The 17,783-nt window shown below is 41.3% G+C and overlaps 1 protein-coding gene across 1 annotated transcript; it reads right to left on the bottom strand.

The window, feature by feature from the left end:
• Positions 1-441: 441 nt before the first annotated feature.
• On the bottom strand, positions 442-13,514 carry SEC61A1 (SEC61 translocon subunit alpha 1). Its single transcript, XM_055805640.1, has 12 exons — positions 13,392-13,514; positions 11,807-11,874; positions 11,039-11,104; positions 10,863-10,941; positions 9,131-9,262; positions 8,261-8,370; positions 7,880-8,033; positions 6,871-7,031; positions 6,027-6,224; positions 5,418-5,609; positions 3,737-3,813; positions 442-2,798 (listed from the first exon to the last, which is right to left on the bottom strand). Exons 1-12 carry the CDS (start codon positions 13,396-13,398, stop codon positions 2,612-2,614), a joined length of 1,431 nt encoding a protein of 476 aa, XP_055661615.1. The 5' UTR covers positions 13,399-13,514; the 3' UTR covers positions 442-2,611.
• Positions 13,515-17,783: the final 4,269 nt, after the last annotated feature.

The following is a 17,783-nucleotide window of genomic DNA, read 5'->3' as shown; positions in this document are numbered from 1 at the left end:
TTTCCTTACTCCAAGTTAAGTTTAAAAACTCAGAGGGCAAAACAATACTAGGAGTATCATGAGCTTTGAGTTGTGTTGTTTCAATTAATTCCTGTTACTAAAGTCATGCTACAAAAAGACTGGCACGCATTTCATGTGGAAACACAGTTTTTGTTAAAACTGATGCATCATTACCTCACTCTCCCACTATTTGCCTGTGAAATGCCTTCTGAATTACAATTCTTCTGGAACAGGAAAGCCCAGAGGAATGGGTAAGGTTCTGTTATTTTGGCAACCTATTGTTGAGAGAAGACCTTGGAGTACACACAATTAGTCTTTATTTTACACTGACACTCTTAAACAAGCTATTCTGAGAGGGATCACTCAGAGTCTTGTAGGCAGGCAACATTACTTAACAAGTGTTAGAACCTTAACAGTATTCAAAGCACCAAAAGCCAAACATTAGCTCCAAAGATGTACTTTATTTCTTTATAAAGCAGATTGTTTAGGTATTATTTCTTTTTTGTGAACGTCCACTGTATGACCAGCAGGTCCTGCTTTGAGGACATAGCTGCTTGATAACAAAGACTTCACCACTAGACAACAAAAGTACAGATGCATAGAACAAGTGCTGCTTAGACACTGAAGAGCTAATGGTCTAAACTGCAACCGGTTCAAACAGATATGACCAAAAATACAAGTACAGCTCCAGCCCAGCCAGAGCTGTGGGCCCAAAAGTGGAGTCCTTTTTATTTCAAAATAAAATTTGTATTGGGCTTCCTGGAAAAAAAACCAGCAACAACAAAATCCCCAAAGCAGAAGAACCATACCACGCTCCTTCCCTCTCTTTTGAAAGTCACTTATTAACCGTCCCTTATTTCACATCAAAATGGTGCTGTGGCATGCTAGTACTTTCTATAAAAGACAGGAAAATTATTGAACACAGTGTGAAGTAATAGTGAATGGTTGGAAGCGAGCATTTCACGGGTACTTTATCCTAATACTTTTTGTCCCTTTCCCAATCGTGATCCTCACCCCAGGAGTTTCGCTTTGATTGATAGGTGTATCTCATCCCGAATTTGCAGATTTCTCACACATTTGGTATTTGAGCTCAGTGCATTAACAAGGGCTTCTGGATGTCATCCGTGCTCCTTGGGTATGTAAGAGTCCCGACACGCCAAGCAGAAACAGTAATTCATATACTGTTAGCCGAACATGCCAAAATGCACAGAAGGCATGTTGATGCAGTGTAGAGAAACATTCCAATATTATAACTCCTCATTCTGGTTTCCATGTCGTCCAATACTGATTGAGGAAAAGTGTATTTACAAGACTCGTACACAGATATTTGCATTTGGTCCTAGGCACCTGATTAGTACTGACAATCTAAATTAAAATGGAAAATTAAGTATTATTCTGGTCCATTAAAGCCAATAATGTAACTTCTCCAATTTGAAGGCGTGATCTTCAAAAACAGGAGTCCCAATACCTTCTGAAAAGGTACTTTTCTATGCACCATTCGAATCAATGACATTATAGGATGGAAAAGGCTTCCACATAAGCAACTTACAAGAGTTATCTGACAAGGGTCTCATATCTAGGCCTATAGAAATAGACAAGTAGCACACATTCTTTTCACACTCCTTTGTGGCAATGAGACTCAAAATTCACTAGGTATGAGTAGTCAGATAACATCCCGATTGCTACAAGACCAGAATTAATTATATCAATGAAACTTAGCTTTAGCAAAGAGCACAAGCAGATTTGCATCTAAGCAGCCATAACGTCCATTTCTTTCAGCTAGCATCAGAACTACCACTAATGGCAATGAAAACTAATTAGAATGTTTTACAAAGCTGCCAGTATGACCAAGTTTTGAAGTTGCAACTCTTAGGCACAGACTCTGGCAGAATCTAGATTGACCTGAGTTTTCTGCTTATAGAGGAGGGGTGGTGGGAAAGAACACATTCCCACCTTATACAGAAACTTGACAACAGTCTCAAGCCAATATTCAACATCTGACAAGGTCTAGCGCAGTGATTACAAGACAAAACATTTGGAGTTAGAGATATCATTTAGTAAAAAGAAACAACTGCCTTCCAAATCTGCCATACTGAAAAAACAACCCCAAACACAAACCTGAACATATTAAACACTGTTTGTGCTTGTAACTGTAATTATGGAACTTGAGCATCAGAGGGAGAGATTTTTCTGACCACCATTGCAAAGGAGCTGCAAAAACAAGTTAAATGGAAAAAAATCCCTTCCAAACATTCATTTAACAAACATTTATTAAAACCTGTAAAAGCTTCAGGTATACTAAATTTGAAAGGGGCTCCAAAAAAATTTCAAGAGTCATTGAACTAAATCCAAATCAGAAAGCTGATTCTCCTAATACATAATTAACAAACAACTTTCTTAAAAAAAAATATTTTGTACATATTTCCTCAATTTATAAAATGCAAACAGTATGCTAGAAAAGTTTGAACATAAGGGAATGCGCTTTGGAAACATTATTAAAATATGTGTTCCTATAGAATGGCATTATCAAGTTTATTTTACTTCTTTTCACCTGACTGGCTATATTTGAGAATGTTCCTCCCCTCTTTCCTGGGTCCATGAGAAGCTAGGTTTAGAAAAGAAGAGCTCCCATACTGCCAACTTCACTCTGTTCCTTTACAAAAATTTCAAAGTACTGATAAATGATAGTGACAGCAAGCAAAATTCCAGTTCCAGACCCAATTGCCCCAAGGAAGTCTGCCAACACAGAGAGGGCGCCAATACAGAGACCACCAAACGCAGCAGCTGTCGGGATGTACCTGTAAAACACAAAATGAGAATAGAAAAGGTGCCAGGTTTGCTCAGGATACTAACAAATATTCTAGGGTTAGTGGCATATGGGATCTAAGGGAAGTGTCTAAATTAAGAGGCAGATTTTTTTGTAGAAAACCAATCCCACCAAGAACAGAAAGAACACTACAGAGATAATCTAACCAGGTAGGTAAAAAACCAAGAATGAAACTAGATGAAAGGAAAAGAGTCAATAGCAGAATACTCCCTTCTCTCCTGGGTCCACAATACAAGGTAAGAAGTGTGCAATAGTGCCAGTATACCAGGTAAGGAAATAAAAAGCTGAACCCAATTTGAGGGGAAAAAAAATGCTAAGCTAAGAAGAGAAGGTATTGCAGTCTACCATGCAATCAAGCACACAGATTAAGCTTATGGTTACTAGCTCTTCAACTCATTTGCAGACGACTGAAGTCTAAAGTTAAGATAACTTTTCTGTAACATGAAGGATGAATAGGTCCTACTCTGCAGTTAGAAAACCTAGAGGCTGACCCCTGCCTACCTCTGCACCTTGTAGATTTAAGTAACTACTTGTTTTAGAAGCAAGGTCTGCATGAAAACAGTACTCAAGACGTAACACATTAAAAATTACAGTAAAAAAACCCAACTTGTGCATCAGGTTGAAGTAGTGAAGTAAATTCAAATGCTCATTATTAGCTATCCTATAAAAGAAGTAAGAACAGGAAAATACAACCCCCAGAACTTAAGGCATATTCTCTTAGCTGTAAGGCGAGAATATGCTGTACTGTACCACCCTTCCATTAACGAGACAATATTCTGCGTCTCACGCACGTTATGAAGCTGAAAGAATGTTGTTCTAGAATCTAGAAAATGGAAGTCAAAGCAAAGTTTGCCATGTGTTTTCCCCCATAACACCTTGCATAAACAGCCTGTGAAATGTGTAGCTCACCTGTTTAGTTCATGTACCATCGAAGTTTCTCTGTGGCCTCGCATTACCATTTGCTGTTCTTTCAATTGTTTGGCAACCTGTATTCAATCAAGGAATGGAGCAAGTAAGTTTAGCATTATTTGCCAAGGCCATGGAACTCAGTACTACGGGAAGGAAAACGGAAGCAAGACATTTCAGTAAATGGTGGTGTGTTTAGGTGTTTTTTGGTATTGTTTTGGTTTTTATATTATTCATCTGAGTTTAAAATATCCAGTATTTTAACTTCAGATAGGTTGCAGTCACAGGCACTTTTCCACACTCTCAATTACACAAAGCTTTTTGGATAATTCTAGTCCTACCTAGACAAGGAAACTCTGGAAATTGGTAGGCTTTCATACACACCATTCAGTTCCTGTTCTGCCACCTACCCTTCTCCTGATTAGTGTTTAGTAGATGTTAGCAAAACAATCCTATAAAGCATCCACACCGTTTCAGTTAGTCCAAATGAATGTGGGAAACAGCTTGTGGGGCCATATTAAAAACCGTACATTTAAAAGAATGCCTTCTTGGGACATTATTCTTAAACTGGGTTTCTGCAATTGCACAGGGTTACAATATATAGCCCTGCAAACATTTCACTAAAAACAAAGGGTAACAAACTCTAGCAAGGGACCTTCTAAAGGTGCTTGTCACTGAATCTAATGTACTGAGAAAACACACTTTCAGATGATTAAGCTACCAGTCCTCCACCATACAGTGAACATTTAAGTAATGATTCACCAATTTTTATATGGCCTTGTTTACGTGAAATTAAAATAATTTTATTCAGTATAAGGAAAGTATATTAAAGTGTTAAAAGCTGTACATTGGTTTATACTGAAATAAAAATCTGGCTATACATGGCTGTGAGTGCCTCCCTGCATGCCTGACAAGCAGCTAAATTCAAGTCCAAAACGAGAGAGTGCTCACGCTGTTACAGTAACTGTGCAACTATTACATATTTGTTAAAGAATGGATTAAGCTATTCCATATGGCTGCCAAGCTTGATTTCCTACCCAAAACCACACAATACAAACATACCACGATGACAACTATTTTCCATCTTGTTTTCCAATTCCAATTTCAGAATGATACAGTTGCTGAATATCAAATATCCTGTAGCAAATGGAAATTTTGAGAAGCTAGGCTCAGGTACATTAATGCGCTGCACTATATTCTCTGTTATCAGTGCTCTCAAATTAAAAATAACAACCTCTAGTTAATCTTCCCCCAAAAGAAGTTAAGAATTCTCTATGCCAGGCATGGGTATTCAAGCTTTACCTGGAAGTTAAGTGGCAGCTGCCTTGTACACAGCGCATCTGTTACTTGGCACAGAAAGTTTCTACCTTTCCTGTTACCTCGCCTGCCCTCGCACTGATGAGATGTTACACAGGAATGCTGAAAGTTTCCTAATGCCAATGAAAGCAATTTTGTTGCCGCTGTTCTTGAAAAAGCAGTAAAGAAAACGGGGAAAAAGTTACCCCCATTCTGCCCCCATCCTCCCCACTTACAAAAAAAGACACAGTCACTGTCAATACAAACAATAAATATTACCAAGATTACCAGCAAAATAGCTATTTCAGAAGACAGTCAGTCTTATTCCTACAACAGCCCATTTGTTCTCATCACGTAAGCTTACACAATTTGTCATTTTAAAACTTACATCTTTGGCAGAGGAGCCAGAGACTTCAATCCATGTCTTGGAGAAGAAAGCACAGGAGCCCAGCATAAATACAATATAAACAACTGCATGTACAGGGTCTTCTAACACTGAAGAAAAGGACTCTGGAGGTGACAGATAATAACAAAGTCCACCAACTGGGTAAGCACGAGCAGGGCCTCCAGATGACGTGTCCTAGAAGAAAGAAGTCACCTTTTCTTTAGTAACTTAGGTGACCTCACTATTTCTTAGCCATTAGGCTATGTCTGGATTTATATCACCTTCATATCACTGTGTATCATTACCAGTACAGCAGCACACAGAGATTCAACTTTACTATGACAAGCAGTTTCTAAAGTGGAAATCGAATACAATAACGAAGAGCAAAAATACCTAGGACAGCAAAGAACAGTCCAAGGTAAAAGTTAAATGGAGACCTAACATCTACACTCAAGACAGCTGGTCTCATACTCTACCATTAAACAAATGGCTAATTTCAGTGTACATGACCACCTGTAGAAGTGTGCCTTAATATTTAGAGACCATCTCTTTAACCATGCATTTTAATGGTGGTCTTATAAAGCTGTATGCAAGATTAGAAGGAATACTCACAGACCAAGTGCCCAGCAGGCTAACCAGTAAGTTGCCACTGAAGCGAGCAGAAAGCATCTGGGAGATGACATACAAGTTTGACACCAGGGCAGACTGAAGAATAATGGGAATGTTGGAGGTATAGAACAGCTTGATAGGGTAGGTGTTGTACTGGCCACGGTAGCGAGCAGATTTGATAGGAAGATCCACTCTGAAGCCCTGAAAAGTTTTCAAAAGAAAGTCCCCCATTACAACTGGCATGAACCCATACCACAGGTCATAAATGCAACTGCAATTCCTTGACAGCAACAGAAAAAAACCCCTGCAATCATTTTGTGCAACTACACATACTCTACCCATAAGGCTATCCATGTGAACACTTCTGCAAATGGCCTGGAAGCCTGCAGGGCTGTCTAAACACACACATATAAGAAGGCATGGAAAGACACAGACATCAGAAGAAATCTAAAGTTTCAAGAAGACTGAACATAGTGTCCCGGAAAAGAAACATTAAAACCTTCTATATTCATCAGCAGTTTGCTGCAACAAACAGTAAGAGACATACAGGCTTGAAGACTTCAGAGTATTTTCCAGTAAAAAGCAAGAGCATTTGGGTTAGACAATACTGCACATACATGTTCATATGTGGGGTTTTTTTCAGTGACCAAAGTTGGTCTGAAGTCTATTATGTGGCTACAGTAAGATTAAGAGAAGCTAGTGTTAAATGAACATTCAAACGTTGCAGGTACAAAAATGAATCTTCTGAAGGCACTAGAAAGTGAAAATACAATTTCTCATAGAAGGAAGCAGATTACAGATCTACTTCCATATCAACAGTTTCACAGGCCTCGTTATTCCAACTGACCTGGAAATAAATTACAATAGCGAAGACAAAGATGGTGGCAATCAGGTTCATAAGGTTGGGGAGATTCTGACGGTAAAAAGCCTCACGAAGAGCTCTGACTTTGTCTGTACGAGTAGCCAGAAGATGGAACAGAGCAATGATGGCTCCCTCAAATTCCATGCCTTGGAAAGGAAAAGAAAAACCAAGTTAGGTGTGCTGTGATTATCTCCCAACTTCAGTGCTTTGTCCCATTAGGTATATTTCTGAACTAGAGGATTCAGAATGGGATATATCTCCAAGTCTCTTGCATCTAGAGCATGCTGTCAGACTTTTCCTACTGCCATCCTTCATATCAGCTACAGTATGTCCAAAATTTGTTTTTTAAATCTCCCTGTAGTGGCCTAGAAACTAAATCATAACCCAATGATCAAATGAGATAATTTTATTGGTCTCCAGAAATACTGACATTCACTAAGGTCTTTACCCCTTTCCTCCTCCCCACCAAATAAACAAACAAAAAAATTGGATGAGAGGCAGCATGCTTTCTAGCATCATTCACAGTGACACACAAGTTATTGTTTGCATTACAGAAAATACGATAACCTCAGTTATGTTTTCTATTATACAGCACCAAACAAAATCACCTTCTGTAACATTCGGAGAATAAGGTCTTTGGGGCAAAGAGTAAAAAAAATGCAAGGTGCAGAAAGAAACAGATGATATTTGTCAGTAAGCTGGGAAGCAACCATAATACAATGGCAGTCTACCACTATTGAGTTTTAATGGAGGCACCGTAAGAAATTCAAGTTCAGGAAATATCTTGAAAGACACTACAAAATTAAAGAGAAATGTCTTTGTAGTTGCACCTTGTGTAGGAGCACTTGCTGTATTAACAAGATTCACTACATGGCAATTACACAGCCAAGATGCTAGCAGCAGCGTTTGCCATTTAAGTTGACATACTGCAAAAAATAGATTTTGCCTTTTTTGTACAAAAATTTTGTAACGAAAACAGACTATGCCATATTACCTCGTCCTGTGTTCACTGTAGTGGGGCTGAATGCTTTCCACACAATAGTCTCACAGATATTGGTAGCAATGAAGAGAGAGATGCCAGAACCGAGACCATATCCTTTCTGCAGGAGTTCATCCAAGAGCAGAACTATCAATCCAGCAACAAATAGCTACAGTAAAGAAAGAAATACAGCATTAGTCCCATCCTTTCTTAAATTTTGTTAAAAAAGTAACTTGTATTAAAAGAGAAGGAAGGTGTGTGTGTGTGTGTATATATATATATATATATATGAATGAGGAAGCAGGCACACTTCAATCTCTGCATGTTGGGCAGGCAGTCCGTAAGGTGGACTTTTTGACTCTTTCAGAGGGAAAGCAAGAGAGGACTAGAAATCACCTGAATCGTGATAAGCAAGCAGATACCAGCACCCATCTCAGATGGGTCTCCATACATCCCAGTCATTACATAGACAATAGACTGTCCAATGGTAATGATCATTCCAAACACTGTAGAATAAGAAGAAAAAAGTACATATTTGTTCTGGACATCTAGGTCAGTGGGCAATTAGAGAAATACAAACCACTTTCTCTTTGTAGAGAAAACTGGGAAGGAATACATTTGTCACAGGATGTTTAAATTCAAAGGTAAGGTGTTTGTCTGAAATCTGGCACTAAAAATACAAATACACACAGACACTTCACTGAAGGTTGCTTTAGATATTGAAAACTGAGGGTGTTATGATATTACTGTAGCAATTTATGAATTGTTTTCCCAGTGAACAGATCAGTAAAATAGTGCAATACAGCATCAAATAGCTAAAGAACACTCAAATTTTTCTAAAAGCCATTTATCAACTGAGCACAGAGATCTCTTATTGCTGAGAACAAGCCATGCTTGATACTGCAAGGTAGAAACAACTAGAACAAACATCCTAATAGTAACTTTTCTAGGTTAACACTGTCCAACACAGTTGAAAAGTTCAGTCCCCACAGTCTACGTATTACTTAACTGGTGAGATTACAGCAGCAGTGCCAATCGCAGATATTTTTCCTTTTCAAACCTTTCTGAAGCTAAACAGCTAACAAGCCAGAAAGCAGACAGTAAAAGGCTGATTAAAGACAGAAACCTGTGGCACAACATGAACACACAGCATGAGAGAAACCCATGTACCCGACTTGAACATTCACCACACAGTAAGTTTACACTTTCTGTTTGTTAAGTTTAGATACTCTAGAACATCAGCCTTGAATATCAGCTGTTACTCACATTTCTGTGCTCCATTGAAGAGAGCTCTGTCCTTTGGGGTGTCACCAACTTCAATTATCTTAGCACCTGCCAAGAGCTGCATGATGAGCCCAGAAGTGACAATAGGTGAAATCCCCAGCTCCATCAATGTACCTGATGGACACAGGAAGAGCAACAAAAGAAAATAATGGGGTGTACCATACCCAGGCACCTCTGAAGTTCAAAACTGCTTTTTTCCACCCTTTATGCCATGATGGAGAAAATACAAAACTCCAAACCTCCACAAATGTAAAAGGTTTAAATAGCAGAAGCTTGTTAAAAGTCAGTCTGATGAGTAATGTGATATTCCTTAGTACCTTTTAAAAAACACATTCACTGAAAAAGACTGTTGTTATCCAGAACAGATTTACTCCGCATAAAACACGCGTTGTGGTTTAACCGCAGCTGGCAACTAAGTACCACGCAGCCACTCGCTCACTCCCCCCACCCCCAGTGGGATGAGGAGGAGAATGGGGGAAAAAGGTAAAATTTGTATTTCAATTATTAATTTGTTCTTACCTCAACACACAATATTACAATAGCAACAATAACAATAACTGTAATGAAAAGAAGAGAGAGGGAGAGAAAGGAATAAAACCCAAAAAGAAAAAAAAAACCCAACCAAGTGATGCACAACACAATTGCTCACCACTTGCTGACCAATGTCCAGCCAGTTCCCGAGCAGCCATGGGTGGCCCCCAGCCAACTCCCCCCAGTTTATATACTGAGCGTGACGTTCTATGGTTTGGAATATCCCTTTGGCTAGTTCGGGTCAGCTGTCCTGGCTATGCTCCCTCTTGGTTTTTTAGGCAGCCACTCATTGGCAGAGCATGGGAAACTTGAAAAGTCTGTTATTTAGGATAAGCGCTACTTAGCAACAACTAGAACATCAGTATGTTATCAACATTATTCTCATACAATGCTGTGTTTTGGATTTAGTATCAGCTACTAAGAAGAAACTTAGCTCTATCCCAGCTGAAACCAGGACAAGATAGGAATTTGCTTTCTGCCTTTGACAATGAGTCACTTAATTATCTGTAATTTTAAACAGGAAAACCCAAACTTTTTTCAGGAGTACACCAAGCTGCATGCATGCATATGGGCACATCTCATTATGATATAAACTAATAAATAGCTCAAATGATATATAATGACAAAGTGAATTCAAGAAACTGTCACCACTCCCTCTACAAGAAAATGTAGAGGCTTTTTTTATAAACTATTTTTATAATCTAAACTATATGTACTATATAAACTATATATATAAACCCTACATATATATAAAAACATAAACTATTTTATAAACTTTATAAATAAATTATCATGAATTTTAGTCTTCTGTGAGACAGACTCAAAGATGTCACCCAGAAAACAACACTCATGTAATATGGTTTGAAACATAAACCACCTGAAATATATACAAAAGACAGCAACAGCAGCAATACAGGTAATTCTTCCCTAATCCTTTTCACTCCAAAATGCTCCTTGATTTTTGTACATATAACATTGCACACAGCCAACCATAAACTCATTTTGTCCACAAAGTTATGCCTTTCCCAATGCCACCCTGGATTATGATTTTACATAATACATAAAATGACTTATCCCCCTCTACTTCAGATATTTTCGTTGTTGGAGTGCAACGTAAGAACACGTCCAAAGATGTTTTGATTCAAGCTATAAAAACCCCACCCTCCTGAAAGACTGGCCATACCTCTATTTGACGCCAAAATCACTCTCATCCAGTAGAAAGGATCTGCAGAGTCTGATGACATGATACCGAACAAGGGAATCTGCATTTCCAACCAACAGAGGAAAAATGGATTAGAGACTTCATAATATCCTTTAAACATTTTAGCTCTTCCTTAAAAAGAAGAGAAAGAAACATACCTGGCAGCATACTAAGAAGATGAAGAGTGTGATAGCTGTCCATAGTACCTTTTCCTTAAACTGAATCTAAAGGAAAAAAACAAAAACAAAAACCAGCAACCAAAGATGATAAAGCTGTCAAGATAACCAGATCTAGTCAATCAGGCAAACTTTCATAGTAGCTAAAGCACACTTGATTTTCTCATGAGGGACAAAGTACAGGACATCCTAAAGAAAATAACTCACTGTTCATCCCTTTTATACTATGTAAGGCCAAGGAAAACGTCAAAGCTTTATTGAAACTTTAACCCAAATAGACAAGCTTATGTCAATGGAAAGTAATTCTAGTATTTTCACAGAAATGAGTCTTGTATCTTTCTAAGAAAGAGCCTGTGGTGAGAAAAAAAAAAAAAAAAAAAAAAAAAGAGAGAGGCTTATCTTAGCAAATAACCTCAGATTAGAACTGAAGAAGCAAAGATTTTCAAGTTGCTATTTTAAACTATTGTAGTTTACACTCTGGTATATACTGCTTTCAACATTTCACTGCTGTGGCATAACCACAACTGCACAACTGCATTTACCAGCAAATATATTCTTGTACAACCGTATCCACAATACCCACAATACAGGGTGTGCTAGACAAGCCCTGCACTAAAAACAATTTTGCCTAAAGCTGCCATTCTCCGAAGAGGAAAAAAAATAAAATCCTAATCCCACAAATGCAAACTAAGCTGTAAACATTTTATATTACACAAATACAAACCTGTGAATAAAATTGTATTAACTTACCTTCCGTTCTGGCTTTTGGATTTCAGGTAAGATAACACAGAAGGGCTTGATTACTTCAAGAAATTTTACTGTATGGAAATTAGTTAAAAAGACAAAGTGAACACACAAATACAACAAACACTGGGAAAAGCTCAAGTAAAACTGAATTTGGACATGTACTTTACATATTAAAAGTCTCAGTTAAGGACAAACGTATATCATTGTTTTGATTTTTTAAAAAGTTCTTATCTGTTCTAAATATACCATACTAGCTGAATCTCTGTGTAAGTACAGCATGGACTGGAAACAAAAAGAAAAAAGTCAAGAGTTTTCCCATTTTACTAAGTACACTGACAGTGCAAAAAACGCCTTGCCATTGTTTTGCATGAGTTTACCAATACCTTTGAACTTTTATTTAATAATAGCTTCACCCCTAACCTGGTATTTGAGAAATACACCACCTGAAATACAATACTTTTAGGCCATACAGCTTAAGAATTCCTTCATGCTGTCATAAGCAACAATTCAAGTTACTTTACAAAACACCTCACGCAATGATCTCCTCCTAGTCAAAAGGACACAGCCTTTGATCTGAAAAGTCTGAGTCTTTAAGCATACAAAAGAAGAGGGTATCTGCAAAGTCACAAGTTCTCCTACGAGCAGAGATCTGATTTTGAACAGAGTTAATGCTTAACTTCTTAAGATGAATCTCAGACTGCACCTATATTTTGGGCTATTCTGAACTAAAAAGTGTATGATGATGCAGAAGACCTGAAACTACTGGTGGCTTTCCACTTTTCTGTAGAAGGCAGCAACTTCAGTGGCAGTTTTGTAACACTTTAAAACCAGCCCATAAAAATTATTTACTTCATTTCAAACGATTAATTGTCTGAAGTTACACTGGATTGTGGTTTTAAACTTCAAGCAAATCGCGATTCTCCCCTACATCTACAATACTATTCCAATTGACTAAGATGATTTTTCAAGCAGCTCTTTCTCGAAGTAGCAGACTGAAGACTGCCATTCACCCAGGTTACCTCCAGACTTCAGATCACTGTTTATAGTTTACTCTGGTAATTGGAAGCGTTATGAGCAATCGCCAGCCTGACTGCCCGTCGCTCCCTGTCTCCTCACGGCATAAGCACACCCGGGCCTGGGGCTGGCTGTGCCCGCCAAGCGAGCGGCCCGGCCGCCGGGCATGGCAGCGCCAGGTCCCTTCCCTAGGGACATCTGCCATCACCAGGACACGGGTCCTTCACCGCGAGATGGGGGGGGCGGATAACCCAGAGGGAGCTGCTGTACAAGAGAAGGGAAATGGGCGCAGGACTGACCACGGCGGGAGTGCCGCCGGCGGCGGGCAGCCCCCAGGGCCATGGGGCCCCGGCGCCTCAGAGGGGCTCCCCCGCCGCCCGGGAGGGGAGCGCGGGGGAGGGGAGCGCGGGGAACGGGCCGCCGCGCCGCCCCTGAGGAGGGCCCATCCCCAGGCGCCTGCGAAAAAGGAGCCGGTGGCCGAGCCGCGGCACCTTGGCCGTCGCGCACTCCGCGAAGACGCCGCTCCCGTCCCCTCCCGCCCGCCGCCGCCCGGCCGAGGCGCCCCGGTACTCACTGCCCATGGCGGCCGCCGGACGGGAGGCAAGAGCGAGCGGCGGCGGCAGCTGCCTCGGAGAGACACGTCAGGGATAGAGCCCGGCCGCCCCCTTCCGCTTCCTGCCACGCGCCGGGCCCGCCGGGCCCCACCGCCGCCGCGCAGGCGCTGTAGGCCGCCCCGGCTGCCGCCGCCCTCCGCTGCCCCCAGGGCAAGGAGCCTACAACTCCCGTCATGCATTACTGCCAGAGCAACCCGCACCCCCAAGGAGGGCGGGGGGACCCCGACGCTTATTGGCTCCCCGCGGGTCTAGGAAACCAATCAGATGGCGGAGTGGCGCACGGATTTCTGGGAGTTGTAGTCTTGCTCGCCCTGGCAGCCATCTTAATGAGGGGTAGGCCCGGCCCCGGGGCAGGGCCGCGGCGGTGAGGTTGGGAGTTATGTCAGGGGGTGCATGTTTTAGCTAGTAGAGATCTTATGGAATTACTGTATTAGAGAATTATTATTTATAACAATTAAATAATTAAATACTTTTAAATATTATTATATATTATTATAATATAATATAATATAATTATATAATATAATAATATTCTAATAATATAAATAGCAATAATATGTAATTAGAGAAATCTCTAGGAATTACTGAAGACATCTGCCAATGGGTCTGAGAATGTTTTAGTTATTCTTGTGCATAGCTCTTGTCCAGAGCAGCTTATTTCAAAACATCTGGTTTATCAAAAGTGATTTTAACCCACCCATTTCTAATTAGAGATAAAGCAACGGCTTCCCAGCTGCCAAGCTATCTTGCAGAGGTTTGTTGATAAGATCTTTTTGACTTACTAATGTAGGTGCTGTGCCTGGCTTACCTGCGCCAACAGGTGGAAAAGAGCGAAGGCCTCGCCGTGGTTTTGTGGAAGTCTGGGCAAGGGACCGCCAGCAGTGATCCAGGGGAGGGGTGGCAGCAGCCTCTGATGAAATGCCAGAATCTGCTGGATTTATTAAAATAAGGCAAACTATTGTGAGAGGTGCTGATAACATCACTATGCCAGATCACTGGTATGTTAGAAAGATTAATATGGATTTACCTATCTCTAAATGGCTCATCTGCTTTTAGTCTAGGTAGTTGTCTAGACTCTGTGATCAATGAAGGCAGAAGGAGACACCTGGAGAAATACTCACTCTACCTATCTTACACATCTGTTTTCAGATTACACGAATTATCCTCCAGAAGTATCTATCTGTATCGATTATAGAGGGAACTAAGGTGACCACTTCAGACCAGATACCTGTATTTTACACATCTGATGTTAGAAGAGATGAATTCCACCCATAAAGACTAAAGGTTGTCTAAATGTAAAACATGTACTACAAAATTATATATCTCAATATACCTCTATTGCATTAGTACAAAGTTGACATTTAATTACTGCTTTTGAAATTGGGCTTTACTCTGTGGCAACTGACTGTAGATGCTGGACCCAGTTGTGTTGAATTGTGCCCCGATGCACACAACAAAGACTATATGATTGCCTCAATAGCCGGAGGTAAAAAGCAGAAAATAGAGACAGAGAGTAGAAATGAGGAGAGAAGCACAGATTAGTTTTTCACTGCCGCCAAATGGTTCTAGTTCTATGGCATTGCTTGCAGAAACTGGCTGCAATCACTTTTTAAAGAGGTCACATTTTCCATGTCTGTGATGTGCTCACACTCTGTTCCCACACCGGTACATTTTATCAGGGTGTCAAAGCTTGCACGTTGCATTGAATAAAGGCCTTTTTTAACCAAGGAAGATAAAAGAGACACACCAGCTGTTGTTACACCACGTCTCCTAGCATCTGTGGGCTGGGATCGCTAGAGGGCATTACAAAACTATTCGTTTATATACACGTGTATAAGTGTACACATGCACACAAACATTGACACAAACAAGACCTTACAAAACAGGGCTAGTGAATATTTGTAGCATCGGTCTGCAAGAGAGGTCCTGTGCTAGCAATAGCCCTTTGTGTGCTGGCTCTGTTTAATAGTGTTTGCATGCAGTCTGATTTTTGATGTACAAACTCCTCCAGCAGCGGTTTGGCTCACCACAAGGTGGAAGAACTGCTTTACTTATGATGCCATCTCACCTTGCATGAAATGTACGCTACTGGGTAGGCAAGTTTTATTACTATCATTATTTAATTGTTATAGTGCATCACTGCCCAAGGATCCCATTCAGGACCAGAAGCCCTTGTGCCAAATATAATATAGATACAGTCCACAGCCCTGCAAGGAGCTTCCTGCAAATAGATCCCAGTGCGGTGCCCCACAGTGCTCAGGTCTGCGATACTTCAGGAAATCACTATAATCTCTTTCTCTGCATAGTATAGGTATACTGTTAGGTATTCTTTCGCTTCAGCGTAGCTCCCCAAAAAGATCAGCCCGTGGGGAGCTCCCTGCAGTCATGCTCAGCTGTAGCATCCGTACCTGTATTCCAGGGAACGACCACAACTCTGTCATGCTTTACCTCCCCTTGGCCTGCCACCCCCATGCTGTCTGTCAGGCAGTTTGACAGTTGTTTGTCAGATGTCCTTACCAATTTATCTACCCAGAGGGATGGGCTCTGGAGGTGGTAGCATGCATGAAACATTTGAGGTCACAAGAGAATGCTCATGGTCAATGGCAGGTAAGCATGGACATAAGGATGACCTTCAGGTAACCCTGAGCAGACAACATTTCTAAAATAAATTGTTTACTATGTTGTTAACCTAAAAAAGACTTAACTGCTCTGCTAAGGCCAACAGCCAAACTTCATTGATTTCAACAGAGCTGAAGTTTCCCTTTCAGTCTGTACTCGGGAGATAACCTCCCAGCTTGCCTGAGGAACCTCAAGCAGTGTGCCAGCATGCCTGTCACAAGTGGTGTTCACCAGGGCTCAGTGCTGGGGCCAGTCCTGTTTAATATCTTTGTCAATGACCTGGACGAGGGGATCGAGTGCACCCTCAGTAAGTTTGCAGACAACACCAAGCTGGGGGGGAGTGTTGATCTGCTGGAGGACAGGAGGCTCTGCAGAGGGGTCTGGGCAGGCTGGGCCGATGGGCTGAGGCCAATGGTATGAGGTTGAGCAAGGCTGAGTGCCAGGTCCTGCACTGGGGGCACGACAACCCTGCACAGTGCTACAGGCTTGTGAAAGAGTGTCTGGCAGAAAAGGACCTGGGGATGTTGGTCAGTGGTAGACTGGATATGAGCCAGCAGTGTGCCCAGGTGGCCAAGAAGGCCAACAGCATTCTGGCTTGTATCAGAAACAGTGTGGCCAACAGAACTAGGGCAGCGACCGTCCCCCTGCACTCGGCGCTGGGGAGGCTGCACCTCGAATGCTGCACTCAGTTCTGGGCCCCACACAACAAGGCAGACACTGAGGTGCTGGAGCACCAGAGGCCCAGAGATGGGCAACGGAGCTGGGGAAGGGGCTGGAGCACCAGTTGTATGAGGAGCTGCTGGGGGAACTGGGGTTGTTCAGCCAGGAGAAGAAGGAGGCTCAGGGGGGACCTTATCGCTCTCTGCAACTGCCTGAAAGGAGGCTGGGGTGAGGTGGGGTCTGTCTCTTCTCCCAGGTAACAAGTGACAGGATGAGAGGAAATGGCCTCAAGTTGTGCCAGGGGAGGTTTAGATTGGCTATTAGGAAAGATTCCTTCACCAAAAGGGTTGTCAAGCACTGGAACAGGCTGCCCAGGGAGGTGGTGGAGTCACCACCCCTGCAGGTATTTAAAAGACGTGTAGATGTGGCACCTGGGGACATGGTTAGTGGAGGGCTTGGCAGTGCGAGGTTATTGGTTGGAGTCAATGATCTTAAAGGTCTTTTCCAATCTAAACGGTTCTGTGAAAAGGCAGACAGGAATCTTCTGTAATGGGGAGATGTTGAGAGCCACATTTCTGGTTGAAGGACCATGGGATAAAATTTTCATACACAGATTTGAACTTTGTTACAGGGCAATGAGAGGTACAGGCCAATGGGAGATGCTGCATGAAAAGTTCTTTCTGTCTAATAGAAACAAAGAAATGAGTGAATTAATTTTTTTCTAGCCAATCAAACCCTGCGATTCCTCAATAGAAGGGGCTTTAAAATAATGTACATTCTTTCTAGCCCAGCTGATTTCCAGTTGAAGAGATGCATTCTAAAAGATGAAACCTGCAAGTAATATAAGGCATGAAATTAATCTCTCCTAAGTCCAGATGGGTAAGAAATGCAAAATTTTATCCTGTCCTGAAGGTCATGGGCTGTTTCATAACTGTGGGTATTTGCAAAAAAAATCCAATTTAGATATCTAAAACGAGATACCTATACCACTGATTAAATAGAGTTGCCCTAGTTACATCAAAAGAAGTATGCTTAGCTTCTCCACCAGGCATAAGTCCAATATTGCAATGCAT

This window comes from Falco peregrinus, chromosome 5, assembly GCF_023634155.1.
Source record: "Falco peregrinus isolate bFalPer1 chromosome 5, bFalPer1.pri, whole genome shotgun sequence".
NCBI classification, from domain to species: Eukaryota; Metazoa; Chordata; class Aves; order Falconiformes; family Falconidae; genus Falco; species Falco peregrinus.
The sequence above is the reverse complement of the archived record's forward strand: the minus strand, read 5'-3'. Positions and strand labels throughout refer to the sequence as shown.